The sequence below is a fragment of the Colletotrichum scovillei genome, assembly GCF_011075155.1.
Source record: "Colletotrichum scovillei strain TJNH1 chromosome Unknown Contig00009, whole genome shotgun sequence".
In the NCBI taxonomy this organism is placed as follows: domain Eukaryota; kingdom Fungi; phylum Ascomycota; class Sordariomycetes; order Glomerellales; family Glomerellaceae; genus Colletotrichum; species Colletotrichum scovillei.
In genome coordinates, this window is record NW_023336267.1 from 6,250,200 (window position 1) to 6,278,177 (window position 27,978).

Below are 27,978 nucleotides of genomic sequence, written 5' to 3' on the forward strand. Positions count from 1 at the left end.
GCTACAGGGACTTATGGTCGATAAGCTACGGATGTGTTAGCGTAGCCTTCGAGGAACATTGCAACATATAACAGAGGCAGGCACTTGGGTATTCCCATGTTGGCTAAGCAGCCTTACCATGGGTTTACCCTGTGAATTTTATCATGAAAGAATCTTGCGTTCCATCTGACAAGCGCAGGATATGCCTTATTTTCTTTACTCGAGCTCCAAAGCAGGCTCCAAAGCAAAGCCGAGAAGGCTGTTCTATGTAGAGTCTATCGTCTGTGGCCAAATAGAAAGAGAAAATAGAAGCTAACAGCAGGTTTCTGAGTTCAAAGTTGCCAACGGAGGCTTCTAGATACCGAAATATCAAACCTATTGTCAGCGAAGCGACCAACCAAACGAGGTACTAGTCAAAGACAGTCTCTTATTGCGGCACGAATGAGATCCTTTTGCTACTTGAGATTGACTCGGCTTGCCCACTGGGTAAGCTACAAATGCAACCAGAATACCCCATTACTAGGACAGTCAAGAAATACGCATCATATTTGCCTCTTTCTCATATCAAGTCATCAACTTGTCTAGTGGTTGGGCAGCTATCTTCGAGGTCCTGCTTTCAATAAGAGATTAGGAAGACGCCTCTTCTCACCTTTCGTGGGAAGCAAAATAGCTAAAGGCAGAACATCAAGTTGAGTTTGTTCCTAGTTCATCACATCTGCAGTTAAGTAGGCTGAAGGTCAAGGGGTAGCTTGCGACAGGATCAGTCAGGTAACGTTCGACCTTGGAATCTAAAGACCACCCACTTCCGTGCCATTTGCAAAGGCTCATCAGCTACCAGATCACCTCAGCGGGATCCGCATAAAGCTCGTCCCTCCGACTTACGTATCCTCAGGCTTGTTACATGTTCAGATACATAGGCTAAAAAGTAGAGGAGTTTCCTAAACCATTATTCATGAGTTTTAGTCAATATTAACACCCATCTCCAAAGATGGCCAGACAGGCCATTTAATGGTATAGCCGGCTTTCTCACACAAGTAATCATACGCGTGAGGGTTTTGATCCTTAGTATTGCCATGTGTAGGTAAGGTCAAAGGCTGGGTCACATGTAGAATACATAGTAACTTGGCGTGTGGTTCTATTTGAAATCAGCTTGGTTCAATATGCCTCTAACTCACCGTTGAGATTATCTGCAATGTCAACGGAGACCTACGGAGTCGCTAGTTGATCATTGAAGTGAGGCTTATAACCATGTTAACCGAGTATAGTCACCATATACACTATCTCTCCTCTTTGCCTAGTACAGTGCTACCCATATCCATGCATCTCACCAGCACTCATAAGCTGCCACATAGGATCATTTTGAAGGCAACTGGGAATACTTTCCACATAAGTATTTAAACTAGATAGTCTTCATGTGTGAGGTGGAAATTCCCTGACTCATCTCGAACCGCAAGCCATCGTAAAAGTGTGAACCTGAACTTAGGTTCATGGATTCATGACCATTAAATGAGCAATTTTATACCTTTCAATTGCGTCGGAAGGAGTAGCATGATAATGTTTGCTCCGCAGAAGAGACGGAAAAGTGTGTTAAGGTTCCTTGGTGTCTGCCCCTTATGCTCGTCCTAACAAGCCCTTAATACCCTCTGTAAACCAACTTTGAATGCCCCAGAGTCTTACTCATCTCCTCGAATATCCTTGCTCAGCGGTGCTTGTCTTGTCCAGATGTTCATCCCAACCTTTTGTCCACCTGTGACCGGCAATCCAGCATGTAAGTTACGTTGATCTCCAGAACCATCGACGTGAAGGTTTTCCCAGTACACGAAATTTCCCTCCAGCGGCCGAAATGTCACGCCTCTCTCCCAAGGCTCGTCGCAGTCAATGAAGGAGCACCATCTTTCGTCAGAAGGGGCGTCTAGGAGCGGGAAGTTGGTTCCACCTCCGGTGACGTTAACCGCCGACACATACCCGAAGAAAGAAGAAAGCCGATTGCCGCCTAGATGAGCTCTAGTATGTGTGGGATCTGTGAACCAATCTGTATGGAAATGGTATTGCTGTCCCTTTCCATACTTGACCAGCTGCAGTGGTTCTACGTGACTCTTAGGCATACTATACCCCTGGAACGCTATTGCGCGCTCTTCGATGCAGCGAACGACATCATCCCGCCACAGGCTGGTGCTCTGAGATGTCCGTACGTTGTGCGTGGTTTTGCCTCCAGAAGCATCAATAACTCCAGAGTGGGTAAATGTACCGCTCCTGATACAGATTAGTGACATTGTTACGCAGACACTGCAATATGAACTGACGCCATTTCTAGCAGATGTGACCGCTCTGCTGCCGTGATGAAGTCGGCGATATAAACCACAAGAGGGGATTTGGAGACCATGTGGACCTTATATGACGGGTGTGTGCATACGTATTCCGACATGGGTTTCTGATCCTGAGATGACACGGGGACGACCAATGTCGCCGCGAGGGCAAAGGTTGCGGCTGAGAGAAGACTGATCATGTTGCTTGAATGTTGGTCCATAGACACTAGGCTTTGCTACAATCTTTAAGTCTGGGAGTAACCTCGTTTATGAAGCCATCGCAGCTGAGTTTGAAGTCGGATGATTGATCCGGTTGACAGCGACTGAAACCCAGCGCGTTTGAAGCGCGAGCTGGCAATTTCTCGTTTGCATGTTGGGTCATTCGTTTGGATTCCCGACCCCCCATGACGGTTTGGGGTTCAGTTCAGGGGTTTCCTCGTCTGATCAGCGTACCTTAGCTTAGCTTCAGACGTCGAAACGCCACAGGTATGGGGCGCCAGCCCCCAATCTGACTAGGGGTTCACCCTGATCGTCAGCCGATGTCTTTTTTGGCTCCACAGAGAAAGAGCTCCCTTCCAGCATCTATTAGATGATTGACTCATGAATCCAGCCAATATCGAGAAGCCCTACATGAATGACCTGAGTATTCCGGGAGCAGACTTAGCAACTCTACTACAAGTTGCCAATGTTCTGCTTACGAGCAAAGTCGCACAACTCTCTCTCTGTTGCCAATGGTAATGGATGAGGTCGGGCCCAACAACAAAGTTTGCTAAAAGTCTCCCAACACATTTGGCCTATATCGCCTACTGATAAATGTTTCTGTAAAGATCTGAAATATTCATTCTGATGATGTTAATCTAAGCTGGTCTCCGGCGTCAACCCAGTCGCACGGATTCAGAATGGTACAATATTATTGCAACGTCTAGGTAGGTACCATTGGAGATGTTGGCCAGACAGTTAAGGACTCTGGATAAGTCAAACCCCCCACTTCCCGGCACCCCCCTGTTTCTGGCACCCACAAAAACGCGAAAATCCACCACAACGCAATGCCCACCCCCAACCTCCTTTTATCACAACATTTTCAATTCGAGTCCAAATGGGCTCATTTTTTGCACATACCTTCTTCTATATCTAATGCCTCAATATACCGAAGATCAGCTTCGTCAGGCTCTCGAGGACATCTCAAACGGCAAGAGTCAAAGAGCCTCATTGGAGTATGGGATACCACGATCAACCCTCAACTACGTCTCCAAGGTGGTCAGACTAGGAAAGTGGCTTTGCTGACTGGCAGAGGCTGTCTCCTGACCAGGAGAGTAAGCTGGCACAATGGGTTCGCATTCAGGCTTCGCTGGGCCTCGCACCAACGCACCAACAGGTGAAGGAATTCGCAGAGCGAGTTCTGGCTGCTGCTGGGGATACCAAACCATTAGGAAAAGGCTGGATCTATGCCTTCGTGAGAAGGAACCCTATCATTAAGGTTCAGAGAAGTCGTTCCATCGATTCTAGACGCGTTAATGGGGCATCTACTGAGGTCATTAGGAACTGGTTTAAGTTCCTTGCTATCCCTGAGATCAAGGACATCAAACCAGCCAACAGATATAATATGGATGAGACTGGCATCCTCGAGGGTCAGGAGCTAATGGGTTAGTGCTGGGCATGGCTGAGACGACGTCTGTTCGCAAACAACCTGGGTCGAGGCATGGGTCTCTATCATTGAGTGTATCTCAGCCTTGGGTAGGGCACTTCGTCCTCTTATCATTTTCAAGGGAAGACGGTCCAACAACAGTGGTTTCCATTACATCTGGTTCCATACGATGGGTGGGAGTTTACAGCAACAGATAATGGCTGGACTACAGACTTAACTGCCATTGAATGGTTAGAGAGGTGTTTATCCCACAGACTATGCCCGAGGCTGAGGGCGAGGCTCGACTGTTGATTGTGGATGGGCATGGGAGTCATACGACGACAGACTTCATGTGGAATTGCTATATTAACAATATCCATTTACTGTTCTTACCACCACACTCCTCTCATGTCCTCCAGCCACTTGACCAGTCTGTCTTCAGCCCTGTTAAGTCAGCCTATCGGAAGGAGCTCGGTTACTTGTCTCAATGGAACGACTCTACCATTATAGGTAAAAGGAACTTCCTGGACTGTTACCAGAAGGCTCGACTTGCTGGTCTATCAGTCTCGAACATCAGAAGTGGTTGGAAGTGGACTGGTCTACACCCTGTAGCGATGGTTAAGCCCCTGATGAACCCTATGGTATTACCTGAGCCTTCTGCTAAGCCCACCACACCCAAACCAACCAGTCGGGGCAAAAGCGATGCCATAATGGTCAACTACCCCTGTTGAGCCATGGGATTCTGCTTCCTCTGCAGTGGTCTGGTCGACACCCAGGAAGCTGGCAGAGCTCAGCGGTCAACTGCACTTATACAACTCGACAATGATACCAGCACTCAACGGCTGCTGTTCAGGAAGGTGAAAAAAGGCTTCACAGAGCAGGCCTGGCAACTGGCAGCTGCCCAGCAGCAGCTGGCTCACCTGAGGGCTCAAGTTACCAACGCTGCAGTTAGGAAGAGGAAGACTGTTCAGATCGATCCCAACACGAAGTTTGCGAACATCAGGGATATCCATCGGGCTCAAATCGAAGCGGGTGAAAAGGAGGTTATTACGGCTGAATCCAGCGACTCTGAATGCCCTAGTGAGGCTGGCAGTTGTATTGTAGTGGGTGTGGTTGAGGATCAATAGTTAATAGTAATGAGGAGGTTGGGTTGTGATCCCATCGTTTTTGTGGGTGCCAGAAACAGGGGGGTGCCAGGAAGTGGGGGGTTTGACTTAATGCCATTCTAATCAAGAGGTAGTCTCAGACAGATAACTAGTCTCCAAGAAATTCACTTCCTGTATTCACCAAAGCGGTACGATGCTAGCCGTCAATACTAGGAAGTAGTATTTGGTCCAAGAACCAGGATATTTCATGGATCGTATGGTCCAGTCGCCCTACGGCCAGTGAGCAACTCTGCCTCACCCGATGCTTTGACCAAATAGATGTCTTCGTGTCTGACGCCAAATCTGTTTTCCAAATAGATTCCAGGCTCATTTGTGAATGTCATACCGGGCATAAGCAAGATATCCTTGTTCCACTTGTTCAAGTACGGCGACTCGTGAGCTATGCGGTACGGATCAATGACTGCTTTCGACCCCCGATCATGTGAAAAACAGGGAACATACCTTTAATACCAATACCGTGACCCAAACGATGGGTGAAAGCGTATCCATAGCCAGCATCTTCAATGACTTGGCGAGCTGCAATATCCACACTTGCTGCTGTGTTATTCGGCTTGAAAGCGGCGGCGGCAGCTGATTGTGCCTGCAATACAATGTCCCAGACCCTGAGCTTCTCGGCCCGCAGCTCAGAGTCCGCAATGAGATGCTGTCGCCCCTCCGGGTTTCGGATCCATGAATTCAGCAGGGAACCCATCATAGTAGGTGACTGTGTCTTTGGTGGATCGATGAAGAAGCTGCGACAAATATCCGAACTGTAGCCCAGATAATGGGCACCAACATCGATGACAACCATGCTCTCAGGGGTCAACTTTTTGAAGCCAGTGACAAAACCCCCATGAGGAAGCGCTCCGTGCTCCTCGAACAACACAATATTGAAGAACAGTCCAAAGTTAATGGAGAGGAGAGCAGAGTTGAGAATCTCGGTGACTTCATCTTCTGTAAGCCCCGATATGAGACAAGGTCGCATGGCTCTGACAGCGACAACAGTCCCAGTATTGACAACGCGAAGCAATTCGACCTCCGCAGGGCTTTTCTGCTGCTTCACGAGTTCAACTTCCTGAGAGAGGCCGACTGTCTCGAACCCAGCAGCATCCAGTCCTCTGACAATGAAGTCACGAATTTCTTCGTCAACCATGAGCTTTCCATGATGGCCATCGAAGAGACGTGATTTTAGCAGCGTGTCGTACGGGTTCCAATGCTCTTCCCAGATGACAATATCCAGTTCGTCTTCCCTGGTTGGTATGCCGAGCATTCGTACCCTGCCCTCTTCAAAATGAGGCGATAGAAAGGCAGTCTTGGCGCTCACTTGACCAGAAGAAGACACATGAGGGAGGATGAGCATGAGGAATGGCCGCTCTTCGGGCTCCCAAGGTTCCCAGTCAACTTGAGAGATGTTGCCGTAATACCTGTCCCCAAGTCAGGACTCATATACTCCGAGGCTCGGAGGTCTTCGCGTTGCCGAAGGAAAACTTACTGGAATGTGTAGCCAGGTTCCAAGACGAATGCATCTACATTTGATGCGACCAAAGCTTGGGCCAGTCGATCTCTGCGTTCAAGGAATTCTTCCGCAGAAATAGGTACGGCTGAGTCGAGAAAGGATAAGTCGGCATGCAGATTATCAATAGTGCATTGCTCGGCTTTCTTGTACGGAGTAGATGCAAGGTTGCGAGACTCGAACGACAGGAAGTAGTAGCATGAGATGGATGCATATAAGAGCAACGAAGTCGCAATAAGCTGTAGTGCGTTGGGGGACCGTCTGGTATTATGCGTTTGCACCTGTGCCTGGTGCAGAGGTATGCCCTCTGGATATTTTGATGATACAAGCATTGCGATTGTTGCGAACTGCGCTGAGGAAATTTTGAAGGAGTATAAAGAAACAAGAAAAGACTTGAACAACTTCATTCTCTCTGCGCTGAACAAACAGAACGCAAGCGAGCACGCCAGGGGTGATGTAGTGCCGAGCAATCAGACGTCGGAGGGTCTCCGACCTCGCGTTCTACCCCTCTCCGGGGTGCAGGAATTGGAGATCTTTTCCCGGATTAGGGAACCCTCTCCACACGAGTCAGGCCAGGGTTACAGCAGCAACAGCAGGTACGAGCGCCCATCCTCTGGTTTGCGACATGGGTGTCGATAGCGGTAGACAGTTTCCCGTCGGCTTACAAGGCCGATCCGGAGGAGAAAAGATAAGCAAGGATGCGACGGCGTACGCCGTCGCTTTTCACTTCGGCATAGATGCGCCGACATGGACTGCCGTCCTTCGAGTTAAGTATAGGAACTGGCCCATGTGAAGACATCTGGAGCGGCGTTCTTGTGTGTTAGATCATACCACACATTTGTTATGCATCTTGAGAGCCATTGACTCGGATGATCGCACACAATGGTCACAATGCCAGAAGTCAACAGGGCGTCCTCCGGCACTCAGGAGCGCACAGCTACTAGAGACGACGAAACTGCTATTGACGAAAAGAAAATCGCGAGCAACGCCCCAGATAATACTGATGTAGGGGTAGTAGAAGAAGGATCACAGAAGACGTACTACAGCAGTCTGTCTGTTTGGTTGATGGTTTTATTTTCGGGATTGGCAATAGGCTCAGATGGCTAGTATGTTGGGCATCTACTCTCGCTACCTTCTTCTCAAGATATTTCGCTCACAATGCCACAGCAACGCCGCAGTCATCGGAAACGTCGAACTGCTACTTGCAATCCTCTACCCTGACGATCTGACTACCACGATATACCAGAGGCTCTCCAATGCTTTTCTGATCGGCATGATTGTGGGAATGATACTCTTCGGCGTCATCAGTGACCAACTTGGCCGTAAGACTGGTGCTGTGGCCACAACAATCTTGCTGGTACTAGGCATCGCCTTATCGACTGCAGCCAGTGGTACTACGACTACAGGCATGTTTTGGATGCTTATCATTGCTCGTGGTATTGCCGGTGTAGGCGCAGGAGGAGAATATCCAGTATCTGGCGCTGGTGCCGCCGAAGCGACCGACGAAGACGCCAAGTTTCGCAAAAGGAGAGGCTTCATGTTTGCGATGCTCGCAGACTTATCAGCCAGTCTAGGATATGTTTGGGGAGGCTTGGTGCCGCTGCTGCTGCTGTTGTGCGTTGACCAGCAAGTCTCAAAGTACCATATTGTTTGGCGAACCTCATTTGCGTTGGGTATGGCACCCCCCCTTCTCATCTTCTGGTTCCGGATGAGAATGGCTGTTTCAACAGCGTACCGAAATTCAGCATTGCGGAAGCAGAGGATGCCATACTGGCTTGCACTGAAACGATATTGGCGACCGCTTCTTGGTGCAGCATCAACATGGTTCTTGTATAACTGGATCTCTATTCCCTTCGGAATTTTCAGCTCAACAATCATATCAAGAGCCAACGTAGAGGAAAGTCTTGTTAAAACGCTCGGGTGGGGCGTAGTCATTAACTGTTTCTACATCCCCGGCCCTTTCATCGGGGGGTACCTATCGGACAAAATTGGGAGACGTCAGACCATGGCTTTGGGTTTTACGTTGCAAGCAGTCCTCGGCTTTGTCCTCGGGGGCGCGATGAATCCTATCCAGGGCGTATTTCCTCTCTTTGTTGTCCTCTACGGCATATTTTTGACGCTTGGCGAAGTTGGCCCAGGAAGGTAAGGGTATCTTCTGTAACCGTTGAGACCATTTAACTTACCGCTTCCACAGTACCGTTGTTCTGATAGCTTCCGAATGCTTTCCCACGTCCATACGTGGTCAGATGATGGGGCTTATCTCAGCCTTTTCGAAAGCGGGAGCTGCGATTGGCACACAGGTAAGCTCGCTCTTACCGTCAGTTATTACGGAGTTGATCTGCACTGACACGGTATGAAAGGTGTTTACTGCGATTTTGAACAAGTACACCACCGATCCATCTAAGGGAAACCAAGTTGCATTTCTGATTGGTTCTGGGTTCGCTGTTCTTGGTGCTATCATCGCGCTTTTCGTTATTCCAGACATCTCAAGGCACCTAAATGACGACGATGAAGCTTGGAAGAAGTACCTAGCTGAGAATGGCTGGGAAGCTCAATGGGGCGACGAGGTGACACGCGATCCGTCCGGTGTTATTATGGATAAAGCTGCGTCTTAGCTTAATCACCACAGCTTGATTAGTGCACAATACATTGGATCAATACCTATCGCAACAAAAAAAAAAAGCCTGATTTTTGGATTCATTGGCTCATAAGGGATATGCCGGAACTCACAGGTAAAAGGTTTTACAAGTGTCTTGACCGGATGGAAAAAAAAGCAGTTACCTCACTCAGGTACCAGTCATTATCTCGAAGTAAAGATACCCATAGTCGATCGGTGTCTGCCTACTCATTGGAGGGTTGGAACATCTACGTGGTACTTGAATAAGTTGTTCGTGCTTTGAATGGGGCACTTTCGCTTAGGCTTGCTGACATGTCTACCTCAGTAGTGTTCAGATCAGGATATCGTACTTAGATGGTCTACCTTAGCCGGCTGCCCAGGGTGAATGGGGCTTGTTGGGGGATGACATCTCGGACGTTGAAAGAATGATTGACATCGGCACGTTCCATGAATATGCTGACTCCTTTGACAAAAAGACTTTGGGAAAAATGAGGGGCAACGATACAATGAGTTCAATTCGTGACTGTCATCCTACGGATACCCGATTTTGACTCCGGTTGAGCTTGCCAAGCTGATACGCCGGTATACGCCGGTATACCCGTTCGGAAAGGCCATGCAGAATCAAGCTACTTCGGGGCTAGGAGCCATATCACAGGCGGGGCCTGTTAGTCCTAATGTAAAGTCTGCGCAATGGGGTTAAGTATTGATACGATGAGAACGGAAGGAAAGCAATTTTTGCATACGTAGTTAATACGGAGGTGAAAGACCCAGACCTTGAAGGTCACGCAAAGCTCGGCTACACTGTCTACCTGGGAATTCCCTTCAAAGACAGCAGTGGGACATGGTCCTCAAGTTGATGGAACAATCGCCTCCAAGACGTGGGGTGTTGCTAAAAAGGCGCAAGTCATTGCGGTAAAGGTACTTAGGCCAAACCAGGCACGTCAGACAATATGAAGTGACCTTGCCCAGGAGAGATTCAGTTCTCACACTTCGAGAGTTATGACTTATGTCTGGATTCATGGAAGGCTTCGCTTGGTCTATGAAAAGTTTTGACAAAAGGCCTGGCGGCGCAGCCGTGTCATGAGTGTAGGGGAGTCGATACTAGCTAAGCAGCCCGCTCGCGCAGTTTGTGAAGTCAGTAGTAAAATGAAAGGCGGCCCGACGAACTAGGCGTTCAGTACTAAGTTTCACGGAGCATCCGCACAAGGCGTTCTCTCCATAATCGAAGTGGGCGTTGCTGTTGACATTAGCAGAGTATTGCCGGCTAGAACTGCCAGAGCAATCCCCGTCGCAGCGATTGCTATCAACAACACTGCATGGCAACTTAGTAATTTGAGATCTGGCGCCGACTTGTATGCATCGGGGGTAGATATATACTCCTTGTCTCTTGAGGCTAGCAAAGACGCTGCCTTGAGCGGGACTTTCACGACATGACCACATGTTCTTAGGCTAACTTTGCATTTGAAAAGTCTCGAGCCAGGCTTGTAAACAGTGGATGCCATCACGGCCAGGATTTTGGAGTTGTGTGAGCGCGGTACCGTTCAAGGTGTTCCGGGAGAAGTACCCCGAACTTCTTGGCGTCCAATGGTACCGGTGTTTAGCTGTCGGATCTTACGACCAACTGATGCGGAATAAGTTGTTGACGATGGCGTAAAGGCCGAATACCGCCGAGCGCAACTACGGGTCTAAATTCTAGGTAGATAATGGGTCCACTGCGAACCTGTGTGATGGAAACCGTCGATCCGAGCGGATAAGACTCGGACTTTAGGAAGATACGTTGCCCGAGCCGAGGGGTTTTCAGTATAATAATTACCGATAAGACCAGTAATTCTGCGTTGTGCATTTCCTCTTGGTGATATTACTCCGTCTTCTCATAGTGATCAAGCAACCAGAATTCGAAAAATGCGCACCCAATCCTTGCTTGGAAAAGGTGACTCTACGGAGTCTTGGGCCCTGAGAAGTGTCTCCGGAGAAGAATACATCGTCCAGATTGGTTTCCCAAGAGACTGGCAGAGTCGGTCCAGGCAAGATCATGAGGCTCCGGTTCCGGTTTTGTATGTCAGGCCGACTACCATGTCCGTATCCATCACTCTGACAGGCAGCCAGTTACCTTACGGATGGAAACTCTGTGTTTCTGAGTGCTTTAGAATCAATGCATCGACATTTATGTATGCGCTCTTCAGATACTCAGGGAATCGTAGTCGCTATTGGCTACCCTATACCCGCGGACTCGAGATTTCTCATGAGCGCCCGCAGAACTAGAGATCTCACCCCACCTGCCGATGGAGCATCTGGCCATGAAGGGGGTGCGGATGTCTTCCTTAGCTTCCTGCAGAACAAAGTCAAAGCTCTAGTTGCTCGGCGGCTTTACGAGACCCGAGGGGCGACTGTAGGCCGTGAAGCGCTATTTGGACATTCGTATGGGGGGCTACTCTCTCTGCACACCCTATTCACAAGAACAGACATGTTCCACTGTATCTTGGCCAGTAGCCCCAGCATTTGGTGGAATGACAGTTACATCCTTACCGAAAAAAGGCTTTTCCAGGAGGAAATAGGATGTCAGAAGAATAGTCCATCGCTCATGCTTTTTGTTGGAGATGAGGAACAAAATCCAACAAGAAGGAGGGGAGAAGGCAATGACGAGTACAGTAGGAGGCTGAGACGACACCGTGGACTGCAAATGGTTGATAATGTTATCACTATGCATTCACGGTTACAAGAAAGCACACGGCTAGACCGTCTCGCGATGAGGGTCTACGATGGAGAAGACCACGAGTCTGTCGTAGCCTGCTCCCTTAATCGAGGGCTGGCAACGTTCCTTGACGATTGGCCGTTAATATGAACTAAGGGATACACATGCCTGTCACGCAAAGCCCAATTACTAGTTCGTTGCATTGGAAATGTTCCCAGTGTGATACACCAAGTTTTGTGATTTAATTACAAACGAGTATTCGAAGCTGTCCTTGTCTTGAGCACGTGAACCACGCTAACTTCGGACATCTCGATGGCCACTGGTTCTTGCCGAACTATGCTAATGGCAGAGTGCCCAGTGCATCCCGAGTATTGCCTCAGAATCTTTTGACACTGAAACTCGAACCATGTTGTTCTTGAAGTGGCCCAAGAAGCGAAGAAAGTCTCACGGAGACTGTTTACTCAGCTGCTGGACAGTGATCGTAGTAGCCATCGGCATTGTTGCCCCACCATGTCGGGAAAGGGACAGAGGGGCCACCGGCGCCGAATACCGCGAATGACAGGATGAAGAGTACAGTAAGACTAGCGCCGTCAAATGCACCGGTGACAAGGTACGAGTAGTCCTTGAAGATGCGAGGGCGGTAGTTGCGGAGGTAGAATTGGACGAAGAAGCCACTGATCAGCGAGCTGAAGAGTACGCAAGTCTGAGATGCATTGTACGGAATATAGCCCGCATATTGAATGAGTTGGGGCAAGTTAATGTCGTACAAGGAGTAACCGCGGATTTTGGGGATAAACTGAGCTGCGTTAGCAAGTGTAGCATACATGTATTCGAGCAACGCCATCGGAGACTTACGTATGCAATGATACGGTGGACAATGACAACGCCAAAGCCGATACCTAGGCCAATCGGCACAAGAGCATACTTGCCACCAGTCTTGTACAGGTACTTCGCCAGCGCCCAGGAAGTGGCATTGGTGTTGTACGATTGCATCGTCGCACCGCTCCAAGAGCTGTTTCCATCGCTGTCCACGAGAAGCTCTCGATTTCCGTTCACAATCGAGACCATGACTGCGTAGTTGATGAAACCACCAATGATAGTACCGTAGATTTGGGTGAGGAACATAACACGAGGAGGGATTTTCACTGGTAGACCAGGTTAGCAAAGTTAAGCAAGTCGTAGAGACTGACACATACAGTATTCTCCCATCTTCAGGTCGTTGGAAAGATTAACAGCGTTCGAGATGACGTTGTGCGACCAAGCGGCAAAATACATGTTGCCAATGGGACGCTCAGGAAGGATGAGACCTGCCAGCATCTTCGATAAGTTGTTCGTAGCAATTCCATTACCGAAACGAGAGTAGAGAATCGTGCTCTGGACGCCAGTCAGCTGGGAATTGGGAGCTAATACGTGTGTTCCATGCTTACCAATGGCGCGATGAAAATTCCCAGAAGCAGGGACACGACATATGCCCAGGCCGGAAGCGTGACGTTCTGTGTGGTGACAACAACGAGGCCAAGAACGAAGCTGATGACCAGTACAATGACATACCACCACCAAGGGGTCTCCTTGTAGTGTTTGGTCATATGATCGTGATGGCGATCATCATATCTACCACTCTTTGCGCTCTGATACGCCCTCTTGACGTCTCCGCCCCAGAAAAAGAAGCAGTGGGCAACCAACGCCCCAATCTAATGTTCTGTCAGCCTTCGTGCCTAGTAGCGTATGGCCTGTATAACTCACCGCCGCATTGGCCATGAACATCGCGTACGCGAAACTGCCTGTGAGCCTTGGGATGCCATACTTGGCGAGGGCCTCCTGGTTGAGCACACCGCCAGTGAAAACCTTGGCAATGGGATACGCAGTACCGTCCTCGGATCGCAGTCGCGTCGACATGAAAGGCTGCGACTTGGCATCCCAGGCGTTTGTGTAGTAGATTCCAATCATTGCAAGGAAGCAAATGAAGAAGCCAATAGCAGAGTGGGCCTGCAGAGTCAGCGGAAGTGAAGTGTTGAATGAAGTAATCTGGTGATACGTTAGTTTTCAAGGTTACTGTGCTGGAGTGATGGTTGGTTTCCTTACATATTGCCAGTCGAAAGACAGGGAGAATAGGCCTAAGCCCTCATTGTTGATAGATCCGCCAAAGAGATTTGTGAGAACAGCAGCCTTTGAACCTGTGGCGTTCATGGCTGCGAGGCAGGGAATGGAAACGGAGTTCAGCCATGGAAAGATGTATGCCGGGAAGAATTCGTAAACAAACATTCCTGCGAAACTGTACCAGAACCATCGCAGAGGCTTGGAATTTTTCAAATCCTGCCAGTGAAGACCTTGAAGGGTCTTGACTGTAGGGAGAGTGCTCCAATAGACAGCATCGACGTGCCACACGGCGATGGGGCGCATGACACCGCAAATGCCGTAGCCGAAGAGACCAATGGAAATGACAGTCAAGACGACGGTTGTCGGACTCAGAGGCAAGTCGTAAAAGAGATCCTGTGCCGCAAACACCTGAATACTAGCGGCGGCATTGGACGCAGATGTGGCTGTGATGGAGCAGATCGCATGTTCTTTCAGCCCCCAGGGACCCGGGTTGAAAAATTTGAAGATCTTAACGTACGCCGGAAGTTCGCCTTCGGGATGGTCCTGCCTCCAACGAGCTTCAAGTTTATCACCACGAGGGAAGACTTTGGCCCATGCCTTGCCCACGAAGTAGCCGATAAGAACGATGAAAGTTCCGGAAATGGTGACGGCGGTCGGTTTGAACTAGTAGACAAAGAAGAGCATCTTGTTAGCCAGAGCTCGTTCCACATCCGAGTCACCAACAAGATTAAAAAGCTCACAGTGTAGATTTGACTCATGACAGCCTGGAAAGCTGAGAGGCAAGTTGCCAGAAACATACTCCGAAAGGTTAACGCAGGGTCGAAGTCATCCCGGAGCGGCAGTAAGTATCGGGCAGCGTCGGCACCGGTAATGATGATGGCATTGTCGCTATTATCGTCCTTCTCATGGTTTCCATCGTCGGAGGTCGTAGTTGCCGGAATAGCTTGAATCTCGGAAGCAAGTTCCTTTCCAACCCCTGACTCGTCAATGCTGACTTTCTCGTTGATGGCTTGGTGAGAGGGGACCGAAACAATTTTGCCCTCAACGGGATTCAGCCCCCCCACCACGATGGCATCTGTCAATGGCACCGGCATAGTCGCAACGAAAAAGCACAGACCAGGGCAGTAAGGCAATAATCAGACAGACCAGGAACTCAAATAAAAGGATCGGCTCGCCAACCTGGAGTACTAACAGTTCGGGATTTCCGCACATCTGGGGGAAGGCAAACGTGGTCATTTTGTACTCTATGCCTCAGCTTGTTGCTGAGTGGCGACCCATGTTGTACGACTGATCCGATATTGATTGTCTTGGTGATAAGGGGTTCGATGTCGTGATAAGGACCGGCATTGGTGCAATTGGGGGCTTTGGAGCTGTTGTAGGACAGACCAGCTGTTGGATGCCGCTCGGCAGGGATTGCGGCATGTAGTCTGGATTAGAGCCGGGGTCTTTGAGCGAGCCCGGCTGATTGGAACGCCCCTCCACAAAGAGAACTACGAGGTTTTAGGAAGGTCCCTATCAAAAGGTTACTGACGTGATAGGGATTCCCCGGAAACTCCAAGGTTTCGTGATGGCTTCTTTCTACTAGCAATGCGCAGACGTGGGCATGTTCTCCGGCTGCTCGGCCCATTAAGGGAAAGAGGGTGTCCCAAGCAATGCCCAGGCGGGAAGGTCATGTCTTAAGCCTTGCCAAGATGTGGCCGAGACCTTGGGGCGACTGCTGGCGGATTCGGCCATCCATCCCAATATTCCAACTTATGCCATCTATCGGAGTTGCGATACCCTGGCTTGTCTTGATGAAGAGCTCGGCAGGGGTTCTTAGATGAAGCACCTGACGCTCATTTGCTGGCCCCAGGTGGGGGTGGATCCCGGTCCTAGCACTTTTGTCCTTGACGTGCTCGGTCGCCCGAACTTTTGCTCCAAACGTGCTTGATTGAACTTTTGTTTCTGACGACGATGTGGCAGGAAATTCGCTGTTTCACAGCCGTGCAAAAGACTACGCCTGTGAGCCCGACGCATGGACTATGAGCAGATGATGAACCGGTCAGTCGGCATCTCTATCTTATGGTTGTCGGGTATGCCTCCTTATCTCATCGGAACACGCGGCCAATTTGACAAAAAAGACGCAAGGTTACTTTTTATTTCGAATTGGTGTTCGCCCCCATGACAGTCAGTCTACACGTGGGTGTGGGGGCAATACATCCGGGGCCGTTACGATGCAAGTGGATCACATCAAGTAGACCAGTAAGGCATGAAGAGTTCGAGATGGCAAGCCGGACGGAGAACTGAGCGATTCTTCGTTTTCCACGCGACGAAAGCAGAATGAATATGCAGTGAACCCAATAGCAAGGGGGGAGGAAATACGGACACTAGGAACTGCAACGGCCTCATGACGAGAGACAGTTGCTTGGCAATCCTAACTGTGAAGGCAAAAGCCAATAGGGCTTCCCATGAACGTCAGTTAACCGTTGCTCATTACGCTCACCTTCTCACCGAGGATGAGGTGGCAACGGATATACCGGAATGACGCTCCCAGCCTGTGTGACTGAGTAGGGCCCTGAAATATAACTATGGGCGACCTACGTGGACTATTCATCGCTGACGAGGCTTCTAAAGCCTTGCCTTTTGGCTACAGCTAATAGTGATGATGTCCGACTTGTCCGTCTTAGGCAGTTCTCTTGGACACGCTCACGCTTCGTTATTATCTTCGAGTGTATGGAGACCGACGTAGCATCCGAGGGCACTATTACACAGCACAGGGTATCAAACTCGGTCAATAGGCTCTTTGCAAGAGAGTTGGCTTGAATCATCCTACGATCACTTCAATTTCGCTACACATAGCAGTAGTGTGCACCAATTTAGACGATGCTTTCGAGAAGAACCCTATCATATGGGACTTCGATTCAGGGGTAAAGAAACTTTGTTAAGTCTGGACTAGAGATCGGTGCAGAAGGTTCTATAGTCAAGTTATGTTTATAGACCGAGGACCACACGCAAGGTCTCATGGTGTACAACAGTGATAGGGCTAAAGTGCTTTCTAAAATTTAAAAGAAGGAACCCCTTTCAGACTGCCACTTGAAGAGCTGTGCGGAGGCAGTGGCTGATATTGAGGGGTGTATCTATGTTGCTAGTCTGGGCGGTTGACTGAGCACCATGTCTCTATCGAAGAATCTGTTTATTGGAAAGTGAGAGAACAGTACTGCTTCTGAACACCCTGAGATGACACTCTTTTCTCTTAGGCATTGCAATAGTGATAGGAACTAATAGCCACGGCTCCAGCTTCCATTCTGACGTTCGAATCTATAACTGTTCTGTGCAAATCAATTATAAACGCCTCTAGGAAGGTCAGTCTCGTTCAGTATCCCATCGGTCGCGGCATGACGTCAGCACAACCATCTCTAGGTTTTTTTCAACTTCAAGAAATTCCTTGAAAATGCACTCGTGGGAATAATGGAAATAGGATCGGATTATCGTATAGCTTGCTATTACCCCTCACAAAAATAAGTATCTATCCACTGACGTCATGCCACCACAGAGGGGATAACAAACCCAACAATCACTCTTGAACCCTTTTTACTAGAGCGCACGCATCTATTCAACTTACAAGTTACTTTTTGCGACACTCGCAGCCTTGTCGATCGAGGACTATGCGAACCCTCCTTTAGTCGCCCCAGCTCCTAACGACTTTCCTCTTCTAGAATGAGCTGTGCTTGATTTAGATTATTCTCTACCGCAGCCATGGCTACTACGGGACTCGAAGACACTGCTGAGAGTGAGTTTCTCCGAAGCCCCTGTTTGGTGGCGGGGGCGATGGTTTACTTCGCTCGTGTAGAGATGTTGCACTTTTTGCTTGCTCTGGCCTGCAAGACTTCGCACTCTATTCAGCATGGACAAGGTCTTGGGCTAACACGCTGTGGAACAGGTCAAATTGAGGCCAACTACGGGGAGATGGTCGGGTCCTTCGATGACATGAGCCTCACGCCTGAGCTTCTCCGTGGTGGTAAGTTTGCGGCGCGCCCACACAGTTGATCTGCGCTCCATACTGATATCTGGCCAGTGTATGCTTATGGCTTCGAGCGTCCCTCGACTATTCAGCAGCGTGCCATCATGCCCATCATCAAGGGCCGCGATATAGTTGCCCAGGCTCAGTCTGGTACCGGAAAGACATCTACTTTCTCTATTTCGGTACTCCAAAAGATCGATCCCGCGGTGAAGCAATGCCAGGCGCTCATTCTGGCCCCGACTCGCGAGCTTGCTCAGCATATTCAAAGGGTCGTTGTTGCTATTGGCGACTTTATGAACGTGGAATGTCACGCCTGCTTTGGTGGAACAAGTGTGAACGATGATATAAAGGCCTTGCAGGATGACCCTCAGATCGTTGTCGGAACGCCTGGCCGCATTCATAACATGATCCAACGTCACTTCCTCAAGACTGATGCTATAACGATGCTCATACTCGATGAGACTGACGAGATACTTGCTGTAAGTGCCTATTCAAATGTCTCTTGGTACCTCTCAGTCGCTAATATCTATCTTGTAGCGCGGTTTCACTGAGCAAATCTATGATATCATCAAGCTCCTCCTGCCTCAGTCGACCCAGGTTATTCTTCTATCTGCTACTATGCCCCAGGACGTTCTTGAGGTCACCACCAAGTTTCTGCATGATCCTATCCGCATCCTGGCCAAGAAAGATCGGCTTACCCCCGAGGGTATTAGACAGTTCTACATCATGGTCGAGGAGGAGCGGAAGCTCAACACTCTTTTCGATCTGTACAATATCTCTGCTTCTCGGACAATCACCTTCTGCAACACCCGCAAAAAGCTCGAATGGCTGGCGGACAACCTGAAGTCCCGCAACCTTCCCTGCTCCGCTATACACGGGGATATGACTGCCATTGACCGTGCTACGATTATGGAAGAATTTCGTGCTGGTTCTGCTCATTTCTTAATTGCTACTGAGCTACTCGCTCGAGGAATAGACGTCCAGAAAATTCCTCTGGTCATTAACTACGATCTTCCTGCCAATCATGAAAACTACATTCATCGTGTCGGTCGTGGCGGATATCTTGGGCGGAGAGGCGTCGCTATCAACTTCGTCACCCCTGATGATTCCAACCTGTTGAGAAAGATCGAACATTTTTACACTACTGATATTAAAGAGATAACTACTACTGATATCAAGCCGCATCTCCAAGCGCTTGAGACTTGAAGTGTAAGGGAAAGGATAACTAAGTTGAATAGTATTAAGAGTCTAGCCCTCGTGAGTCTATATAGGGGTAATTTTAATATATTAAATTAAAGTTAAAGCATAGAGCTTTTTAAAATAGAAGTTCTATAAAACAATACTTAAATAGAACCTTTATAAAAATAATATAATTAATTATAATGATATTTAAATTAAAGGTCGGATTTATTTATATAATAACCTAATAAGTATAACTAATTTAAAGGCTAATCTAGTCGCAATAATTACTATTATATTTTATAAATATAAATAAAATAAAAATATAGCTACTCTTTATAAAATAAAAAACTTTAAAATAAGTTATATATTAATAAAATAAGAATTACTTTTAAGTAGATAAGTTAAAAAACGACTTTAAAAATAATAAATATATTTAAAATAAAATTTATTTTTAATTTAAATTTAAATTATATTCAAAAATAAATGTTTTTATATTTTTAATAACGAACTTAATATTAAATATTATAATAGTTTTTAAGTAGAGTATTTTGAAATTATTATAAAAAGACACTTAGGTCTTTTTAAATAGCGTTTCTTTTTTAATTTTTTTTTTAATTTTATTTTATTGAAATAAATAAGTACTAAATATATTAAGCTCAGTCCCCTTAACGGAGTAATCCGCTGGGGCCGTACTATATATTATATATTAAAAAAAACTAGGTCTATATAGCTAGCCCTATTATATAAGTATATCGCTAAGCCTATTATTAATAAGTAATAATATCTAATTTATTCCGAATTAAATAGCGGATTTTATATCAAATTATTATATTATAATAAGTAAGTACTTAGGGTATATTATATATATTATATAGTTAAATAGTATATATTGTATTATATGTATTTTTAAAAATTAACTTTTATATTTATAAAGCTAAAAGAAATTATCATGTATTAGGCTCAATATTAAAGTTTTAAATGAAAACTAATTTATTTTATTATTTTAAAAGTATTCTTTTTTAATACTTAACTTCTTTTTATATATTTAAATAAAAATATATTAAAAATAGAAAATAAAAGATATAAATTATAAAAACTAGAAATATAAATATAAATATCTGCCTAATTAAGTAATTCGATAGAGCCGTACTATATACTACGTAATAAATAAAACTAAGTATTTTATACTTTATACCTAATTATTAATTAAAATTATAATTAATTACCTTAGTTATTTTTCTTTTTATTAATTCTTAACTTTTTATTATTCGTTTACAAAATAAGTTTTATTTATTTTAATATATAAACGATTTTTAAGTACTAGCTTATATAAGTAATAGAGTAGGTTAGAGCGTTTAATCTTAATAATTTAAGTTAAAAACTTAATTATAAAAAGTAAGTATTAAATAAGATAATTGAAAGATACTAGAAAAGAACCCTAATTAATAATGATTTAAAAATAATTTATATCTTTTTTAATTAAAATATATATTTTAAAATTGAACTAAAGCTTTTTAATAATCTCACTTTAGATATAATAAAATACTTAATAAATTAGCCAAGAATTAGCTAAAATACTTAAACTTTTGAGCTTATATAATGGTTTTTAGCTTTATAAGTAAAAAATTAATTTTAATAGGATTATATCTTTTAAAACAATTACACGATATAATTTGCTTTTTAATTATATAATATGCGTAATATACTCTAAGTACGTATTTAATATAATATAATAATTATTATATAAAAACTATTATATAACTTGGGGTAAATAAGCTATTTTTATATAGCAGCGCTAGCCTCTTTAGACTTATATTATTATTCTATATAATTAAGTTCTTATTTATGATTAGTAAAAAGGATTTATTTTCAATTTATAAATTTTAAATATATATCTTAATTAACTATTTAATTATTATTAATAAATTAAATAAAAACTTTTTTTTTATATTTATAAATTTTAAATACTTATTTTAATTTATTTTTACTAACTATTAATTAAAAGTTAAAAAATAAGGTTTTAAATAAAGTTAAAATATTAAATTCTAAAATATGTACTATTATATTTTATTTTTATTTATTATTAATAAGTAAAAGAATTATAAAATTTATAATATAACTTATTTTAATTCAATTTTTAATATAGACGGCTAGCTTTTTATTTAATAAATTCATAATTAATAAAGCGTTTTTATTATATTAATAACTATTATTTATATAATAGTTCTTTAACGGCTTTATGAGTATAAAAGATCGACGTTCATAGAATTAAGATTTTAAAAGAATTATATAATATAGTATACTTTTTAATTATATAATATATATAATATATCCTAAGTACGTATTTAATATAGTATGGTAATTTCGATACGAGAACTGCTTATTAATTTAGGATAAATAGCTATTATTTATGTTAATAGTTTATTTAAATATATATTATTATAATATATTAAAATTTAAATATCCGTATATATTCACTAGCCTAACCTATTTATTATATTATTTATTCTACCTAGTTTAAAATAAAAGTAGTCTCGACGTTCTCTAGGGCCCCTAGTTAGTTAATATTATTGATTAAGCCCTATTTATTACTTTAATATCTCTGTTTCTTATATTAATAAGTTAATACCCTAAAAGCTAGCTATAATAGCTATTTAATACTATATTAATATTATATTTTTTTTAGTAATTACTTATTAACTTAAAATTCTCTTATTGAAGCATTATTTAAATACTAATATAGTACGTAGTAAGAATAAAATAATAATTTATAAATACTTACATACGTATTATATTACGTATATATACTTATATCCTTTTATAAACCTTTTTATTAGTTTATATTTATTTAAAAGTTTAAACTACTTTATTATACTTAGTATATTTATTATTATATATTATAAGTTATTATATAATATAATAACGAAGCTAAAAGCTTTCTAAAAATAAATACTATTTTTAATTATTAAAACTTAACTATAAATAAGTTTTAATAATATTTAAACTAAGTATTTAATTATAAGTTTAATTTAGAGAACCTTTTATAACCGCCTTTTTAGCTCAATATTTATTATTAATAAGATTATAATTATTATTATCAAATAATATAATTTAGTTATTATAAGGCTAAATAAAATTATACTTATTTTTAACTTTATATTTATTATAATCCGCTCGGATTATATTATATTAAAGCGTAATTAAAAAAATATTATAAGCTTAATAACTTATATAATACTATTTAAAACTAGATAATAAAGATTATTAATAGGATTTTTAAAGCTCTAGCGTTTAAGTATAGTACGGTACGTAAAGAAGAAGCGATATAGAAAAGGGCCTAATATCTTATTAGCTAGGGCCTAGTATATAGACTGGAGGCCCAGTACGTCAGGCGACTTAAGGTATCGCTAGATGCCGTCGATAATCTCGGTAAGCAGAGGCGGAAGCCCGCCTTGCGCAATTTTTCAATAGACCGTCAAGGCGGACGGGAGCTGGCATGAAAGTAACGAAGATTAAGCCGGATGGACGGGGTAAGCGCCGTGGGGAGACCCCCTCTTCGGTGGATAATTAACACACACCCCTCGGACTTGCCACTAATCCGGGGCATTCGCAGTGAAGGTAGACTGACCAGATTCCACACAAGGTTCGCTGAGGGCTTAGGTAACGAACCATCCAAACCCAGCTCTTGGAGGAGATCGGGCCAATCCATCCTTGCGTCAGTCCTTCCATACATTCGCTAGGGTCTCGAACAACACAAAAACCGCAGCTTTTGAATGTCTCCTCCACCAGTCTTTCACTCGCCATTGGCAATTGAAATATTACCTCAGCGTGCAGTCTAGCCGGGAGCCGACGACATCACGCAGCTCGTAACGGTACAGAAAAAAGCAGACGAGGCAGGATGAGCGATCACGCAGGCGAGGGTACCCCGGCCGGAGAGGCAGAGCGGTAGACCAAATTCAGAAAGGGCGAAGGGCAATGCACTAGGAAATTGTCCCGTTGGGTGCACGAGGCCGTGGACAATGTGCCTAATATGTCGGATGCGGCGCCATTCTCGAAGTAAGACGGGTGAGATTCCAGACCGGCTACGACACAGCTGGCGAGGGAAGCGGTGTGACAAGGTAGCCGGCGAGGGTCACAACGCGGTTCTAAGGGTGTCTCCTAAAAGCCCGGTACAAGAGTCCAGTCTAACTCAATTATAGAAGGTATACCATTTCGCACTGTTTCTAGCCAAGAACGCTTTCCTAGACATTAAACTGAGACGAATGCCTATGTGTGACTTCAAGCCAGTTCAGGCATGACATACATTAGTCCGAGCCTGTCTTCCCATCAGCCAGCCTCAATTGTCAGCTCTCCAAAGTCAGACCACTGTGAGACACCGGAGCTATATACTCTTGCAACTCGCCAAGTCACTCATCCGACTGCAAAGACGTGACTAAATCCAGCACAAGCGGGCCCCCGCGTACACTCATCTCATCTGAGGCTCTAACGGCGTACGAGCAATGGCCCGACACGGCGGTCCAATAGAAACATTCGGCGTTGCAGGGGTTTTCTAGAGGCATTGTACGCGTCTGGCTCCGGGAATCGGTCCTAGCCGTGAGAGATCAGGGACTAGAAGGCTGTTTCCTGGCTACTCACCTCTTGATGAATGTATTTCCAGTGGCGGTTATGGCTCTAGCAACAGGACTGGCGACTGGCGTAGATTTCTCTTAAGATATGCTCTAGGCTAAGGGTTATCCGAGGTCGCAACAACTGTACTACCTCCGGCCTGTTTCGGCCACCGACCTAGAAGATGACTTTGCATATCTTTGCCGTTACCGGGTGACCGGATCCGACAGACAAACTGCAGGCAGAAGAGTTTTAATATCCCTGGGAGAATCCTATGCTCCCGCCAAGCCTACCACTTCTGTGTATCGTTCCACGGTATACGTATCCACCCATCGATGCGGCAGGGAGGAGGGAAGCGGCGACTGGATCAAGGGAAGAACCGTCGTCTACCCTCCCTCGCATCCACAAGAAAGCATGACAGGCTCGCCGGATCCGACTCCCTAGCGGGCCATGCCTTGAAGCGAACCGCCAGGCTCGCCTGTTAGCACGAGCCGGATTCATACGTCTATTGCGCAGATGGGCGTTGTATCTGCGGCTGAGACATGTCACCTCAGCTGCGCATTAGCGCGTGGCTAACAAGCGGCTAGGAGTCTACACGTCTTTCATAATCTCTCATTTGTTAACATCGTCTTCTTGACAGCTATGCAGATGTTCTCGGACGGCTCGTGAACTGAGAGTTGTAGGGGCCCTGGTCTAATTATCACGTTAATCTCATGGAGACCTTGCTGACCAAATGAGGCACGGGCCTAGGAGCGAGCCACTGTGGGTACCAAGAGACATAATCAGATCATGGCTTGAACTAGTCCAGTTCAATTAGAAGGTAAAGGAACGGGCCGCTACGACTACATTCCTTCGACCGGTGATCTTTTTATACGGCGGTATAATTGATTGCACTGCCGACCATGCTCTTGGCTGAAACCAGAATAGAATGGACTGCATAACTAGAGCTAGGAAGCAAAAGCTAAAATACTAGAACCATAGCGATAATGCTGACCCAAAACTGTCTAAAACCTGGCATTCCCAGATGCGTCCCGTTGCCACACAGGCGTAGCGGTGGGAGGCCTTTGGTCTTAGTTCAGCTGACCGAAGCTAAGGGCTAATTGAGGGTCTTAGTGAGCATAGACGTTCCAAGCCCCCAAATGCGGTCACTCTTGTCGCAAGAGCGTACCTTGATACTGACGCCTAAAGCTATCGAGACAGATGACTTGGTCACACTAGGCCAGCTTGTAACCGTTCCCGGCACAAAGTCTTCAGGACAAGATGCCTCAGCTTCGTTTCCCCATCTACTAGTTTTTCCGGGATTTATTACCCATGCCAAAGAGGTAAACGTTGTCACGAGACATATGCCGCCAGGGACCAAGGTCAGCAACAGACAAGTGCATTAGCTGACTGGGCGACGACTTTGGGAATTCCGTTCCGTCAAAATGCTTTGAGACTGAGGGAATTTCCAAGAGGAACGATCCTTTGATTCTCTACTTCGCCTTGGCGCTGAGACCGAGTAACCTCAGGGTTGCAAACGGTAAATCGTCAATCACTCATGATTATGCTCGCGCCCTGCTTGTGGCACATCACCGTCGTACGGTTACCTGGACGTATAAGAATACACACAACCCATGGCTATCCTTTACAGTGTCATCTGCTCCTTCAGCTTCAGCCCCTTCTGCGCATCGACTTCATAATACTCCCAAGCTTTACCACCGAGTTTCTCCTAAAACCCCCCCATTCAAAATGGTCATTACACTAAGCCAAGCCTCTGCGGGGTTGAGAGATCTCAAATCCAGGGTGAGCGCCGAGGCGGTTCACGTTTCCGAACTCTCTGATGACGACGTTTATGAGTCTGAGCAGGCTAAGAAGGAGGTAGGCCATGAACTCAAGAGCCCAATTCCAAGATACACTTGTTAACGAATCTTTTGCCGCAGTCGCTGGAAACAATCCAACTTGTTCAAAATATGATTCGGCAATCCCTGGAGGAGCATGAGGATGCCAAGAAGAGAGTTCCGAAGCAGGACAGCCAAGCTCTCGACTTCGCAGGAGTCCAAGATCCCAACCAGAGCTTCCAGGACGCCACTCAGAACAACCTGAGGAATGTTGCCCAAGTCGCAGGTACGATGTCCGGCTCTATCCAGGACATTATGAGTAACTTCAATTCGATTTTGGGTCTTGCTGGCATCGAGCAATTCTCCGCTACGTTGGAGTCCGTTCCGGCAGTTGGTATCCTCGACAACACGGTCCAGTACATGGCCGTGACTCTTGATCCTGCCACATCGCAGACCCAGCCGGCATGGTCGCTCCTGGACACTTTACCGGCAAGCCCCTCCGGCACAGACACGGCGGCCCTGTTTTCGTACAATGGAATATTCTTTGTCGCCGTCGGTCCCAACGTGTGGCAGAAGACCCCTAAGCCCCCCGGCGACCCATCCCTGGCCATGGCAGCCGTCGACAACTGGTCGCAGATGTTCTACCCCGGATGGCAACCACTAGGCTCTTGTCTGCCCGTTGGAGACTCCCTGTGCCTTGCCCCTTACAACAATGTCGCCCCAGACGGGACCACGACGTACTCGGCACTGATCAAGCTTGCCTCTGATGGCACTTTAAGCTGGGCACAAGGCGCAATCGCGGCGAACATGAACTTCCAGCCTCTGCTGCCCGTGGGCAACATCCCAATGCCAGCCCTCCTCAAGATTGCCTATTGGAATGGTTCTCTTTGGGGACATGACGCTGCCAATGTGATCCACGAGATCAAGCCGGCCCTGGCTGGTTCGGGATCTCTGACTGGCTATACTGTCGGGCAGACATTCCAGTCCCCGAAGCAGATCAAAGACTTTACAGCCGTGGACACGGGGATTATCATACTTGCCGACGATGGCTTTCTGTACGAGTTAATCATCAACCCACCTAAAGACAACGCATCGCCCCCAACCGTCACCTGGAACCAATCGATTGCCCAAGGTGGTGTCACCAACCTGAGCGCCGCGTCCCCGGGTGTTATCCTTAATCTGCGAAACCTCACCACGTACCTCAAGTCACAGTACGTTACTACGCAAACCAATCTCTTCCCGTACATCAACCAGATTCAAGGTTTCTGCGCCAGCCACAAGGTGTACCTGAGCAACCTTCTCCAGGCGGCCCGAGATTGGGCGAATGCGACCACTCCCGCAGACAAAGAACAGATTGCCAATGGCGAGGGCCAGGTCGCCATCCAGCATGCACAGGTCATGGGGAAGATGCTTTCGACTAGTCTGCAGGCCGCGAACCAGATGGTCGTGGATATGACGCGTCAGACCTCCCAAATCAACAACTCGATCGCGAACCAACTCGCGAATATTGGACAGCAAATCACGGACTTGCAGGCAACACTGAGCGCCCTTGAGACCCAGGAGAAAGCCTTGACGGCAGGCATTTGGGCGGCAGTTGGCGCCTTCATCGTCGGTCTCGGAATGGTCATTGCGGGCTTCTTCTTCCCGCCTTTGGCTCCCGGGCTGTGGTTGCTCGGCGGTATCCTCGTCGTCGGCAGTGTAGTTGCAATTGGTGTTCTAGCATCCGAAAGAGGCAAGTGCCAGGCCGCGATTGCGGCCACGTCGACATCCATCCAGGCGTTAACACAGTCAAAGAGCCTGCTCGTCACCATTTCCGGCAGCTTCACCAACCTCGCTCAGAACTACGGCACCCTCAACGCATTCTGGACCTCGATGTTAAGTATCAGCGGCGCTATCACGAGTCTTGAGAACCTCGGCACGTTTCTGTTACAGGACCAATCTTCTATTGAGGCAGCCCAGCAGTCCAATCAGGAGATTATTGACTCCCTCAACAACTACATCCAGGTACTAGGATCTCAGGGCATCGTCCCGCCTACCATCACGCCAGGCCCACCTCTGCAGAAGCATCTTTCGAGCCTAGACGTCCCCAAGGTGGTTAACCAAGTCGCATCCTCCTATCCAAACAAGGACTTGCGCAAGTCCATGCAGCTTAGTCTTGTGGCATCCCTGCTCCAGTCTGCCTCAACCCAGCTTTCTACTAAAGATACCCAAGGGTATTTCGCAACTATACAAATGGCTGCTTCTCTCAACGCCGTTACCCATAGCTTAGTTTTGCTTTAAATTACAAGACTATCAAGTCATTATTTTAAATTATTAAAAGCCCAGACTATTTTATAATAATAAGACCCGCGCTACTTACTTAGATATTTATTATTATAATATCTCAAAATACGGCTATTAG

General features: G+C 46.0%; 7 protein-coding genes across 7 annotated transcripts; 4 read left to right on the forward strand and 3 right to left on the reverse strand.

Annotated features, from left to right (window-relative positions):
• Window positions 1-1,525: 1,525 nt before the first annotated feature.
• HER10_EVM0008896 (2OG-Fe(II)oxygenase superfamily protein) lies at window positions 1,526-2,485 on the reverse strand (the record flags this gene model as incomplete). The annotated part of the gene is made up of 2 exons (XM_035478403.1): window positions 1,526-2,232; window positions 2,283-2,485. The coding sequence occupies 2 exons, from the start codon at window positions 2,483-2,485 to the stop codon at window positions 1,653-1,655; spliced, it is 783 nt and encodes a 260-aa protein (XP_035329783.1). The 3' UTR covers window positions 1,526-1,652.
• A 2,158-nt stretch (window positions 2,486-4,643) lies between these two features.
• On the forward strand, window positions 4,644-5,036 carry HER10_EVM0005375 (uncharacterized protein; the record flags this gene model as incomplete). The annotated part of the gene is made up of 1 exon (XM_035474996.1): window positions 4,644-5,036. The coding sequence occupies one exon, from the start codon at window positions 4,644-4,646 to the stop codon at window positions 5,034-5,036; it is 393 nt and encodes a 130-aa protein (XP_035329344.1).
• A 224-nt stretch (window positions 5,037-5,260) lies between these two features.
• HER10_EVM0012561 (metallopeptidase family M24) lies at window positions 5,261-6,911 on the reverse strand (the record flags this gene model as incomplete). Its single annotated transcript, XM_035481954.1, has 3 exons — window positions 6,547-6,911; window positions 5,517-6,478; window positions 5,261-5,454 (listed from the first exon to the last, which is right to left on the reverse strand). Exons 1-3 carry the CDS (start codon window positions 6,897-6,899, stop codon window positions 5,261-5,263), a joined length of 1,509 nt encoding a protein of 502 aa, XP_035330223.1. The 5' UTR covers window positions 6,900-6,911.
• Window positions 6,912-7,312: 401 nt separating this feature from the next.
• On the forward strand, window positions 7,313-9,210 carry HER10_EVM0008821 (major facilitator superfamily transporter). Its single transcript, XM_035478330.1, has 4 exons — window positions 7,313-7,673; window positions 7,735-8,709; window positions 8,762-8,867; window positions 8,928-9,210. The coding sequence occupies exons 1-4, from the start codon at window positions 7,450-7,452 to the stop codon at window positions 9,180-9,182; spliced, it is 1,560 nt and encodes a 519-aa protein (XP_035329778.1). The 5' UTR covers window positions 7,313-7,449; the 3' UTR covers window positions 9,183-9,210.
• Window positions 9,211-12,333: 3,123 nt separating this feature from the next.
• On the reverse strand, window positions 12,334-15,067 carry HER10_EVM0005785 (OPT oligopeptide transporter; the record flags this gene model as incomplete). The annotated part of the gene is made up of 7 exons (XM_035475389.1): window positions 12,334-12,672; window positions 12,732-13,021; window positions 13,073-13,250; window positions 13,304-13,567; window positions 13,620-13,901; window positions 13,959-14,636; window positions 14,714-15,067. The coding sequence occupies 7 exons, from the start codon at window positions 15,065-15,067 to the stop codon at window positions 12,334-12,336; spliced, it is 2,385 nt and encodes a 794-aa protein (XP_035329388.1).
• A 2,496-nt stretch (window positions 15,068-17,563) lies between these two features.
• HER10_EVM0004698 (uncharacterized protein) lies at window positions 17,564-19,247 on the forward strand. Its single transcript, XM_035474332.1, has 4 exons — window positions 17,564-17,742; window positions 17,893-17,970; window positions 18,028-18,452; window positions 18,511-19,247. The coding sequence occupies exons 1-4, from the start codon at window positions 17,709-17,711 to the stop codon at window positions 19,177-19,179; spliced, it is 1,206 nt and encodes a 401-aa protein (XP_035329245.1). The 5' UTR covers window positions 17,564-17,708; the 3' UTR covers window positions 19,180-19,247.
• A 5,564-nt stretch (window positions 19,248-24,811) lies between these two features.
• Window positions 24,812-27,972, forward strand: HER10_EVM0012150 (uncharacterized protein). Its single transcript, XM_035481551.1, has 2 exons — window positions 24,812-25,617; window positions 25,680-27,972. Exons 1-2 carry the CDS (start codon window positions 25,489-25,491, stop codon window positions 27,855-27,857), a joined length of 2,307 nt encoding a protein of 768 aa, XP_035330182.1. The 5' UTR covers window positions 24,812-25,488; the 3' UTR covers window positions 27,858-27,972.
• Window positions 27,973-27,978: the final 6 nt, after the last annotated feature.

Bases quoted from the DNA above. Each gene is read 5' to 3' on its own strand.
- HER10_EVM0008821 (XM_035478330.1), top strand. From the start codon at position 7,450: ATGGTCACAATGCCAGAAGTCAACAGGGCGTCCTCCGGCACTCAGGAG. The intron at 8,710-8,761 runs GTAAGGGTATCT...CCGCTTCCACAG, and splicing joins GGCGAAGTTGGCCCAGGAAG to TACCGTTGTTCTGATAGCTT. The intron at 8,868-8,927 runs GTAAGCTCGCTC...ACGGTATGAAAG, and splicing joins GAGCTGCGATTGGCACACAG to GTGTTTACTGCGATTTTGAA.
- HER10_EVM0004698 (XM_035474332.1), top strand. From the start codon at position 17,709: ATGGCTACTACGGGACTCGAAGACACTGCTGAGA. The intron at 17,743-17,892 runs GTGAGTTTCTCC...GCTGTGGAACAG, and splicing joins ACTCGAAGACACTGCTGAGA to GTCAAATTGAGGCCAACTAC. The intron at 17,971-18,027 runs GTAAGTTTGCGG...ATATCTGGCCAG, and splicing joins GCCTGAGCTTCTCCGTGGTG to TGTATGCTTATGGCTTCGAG.
- HER10_EVM0012150 (XM_035481551.1), top strand. From the start codon at position 25,489: ATGGTCATTACACTAAGCCAAGCCTCTGCGGGGTTGAGAGATCTCAAA. The intron at 25,618-25,679 runs GTAGGCCATGAA...CTTTTGCCGCAG, and splicing joins CTGAGCAGGCTAAGAAGGAG to TCGCTGGAAACAATCCAACT.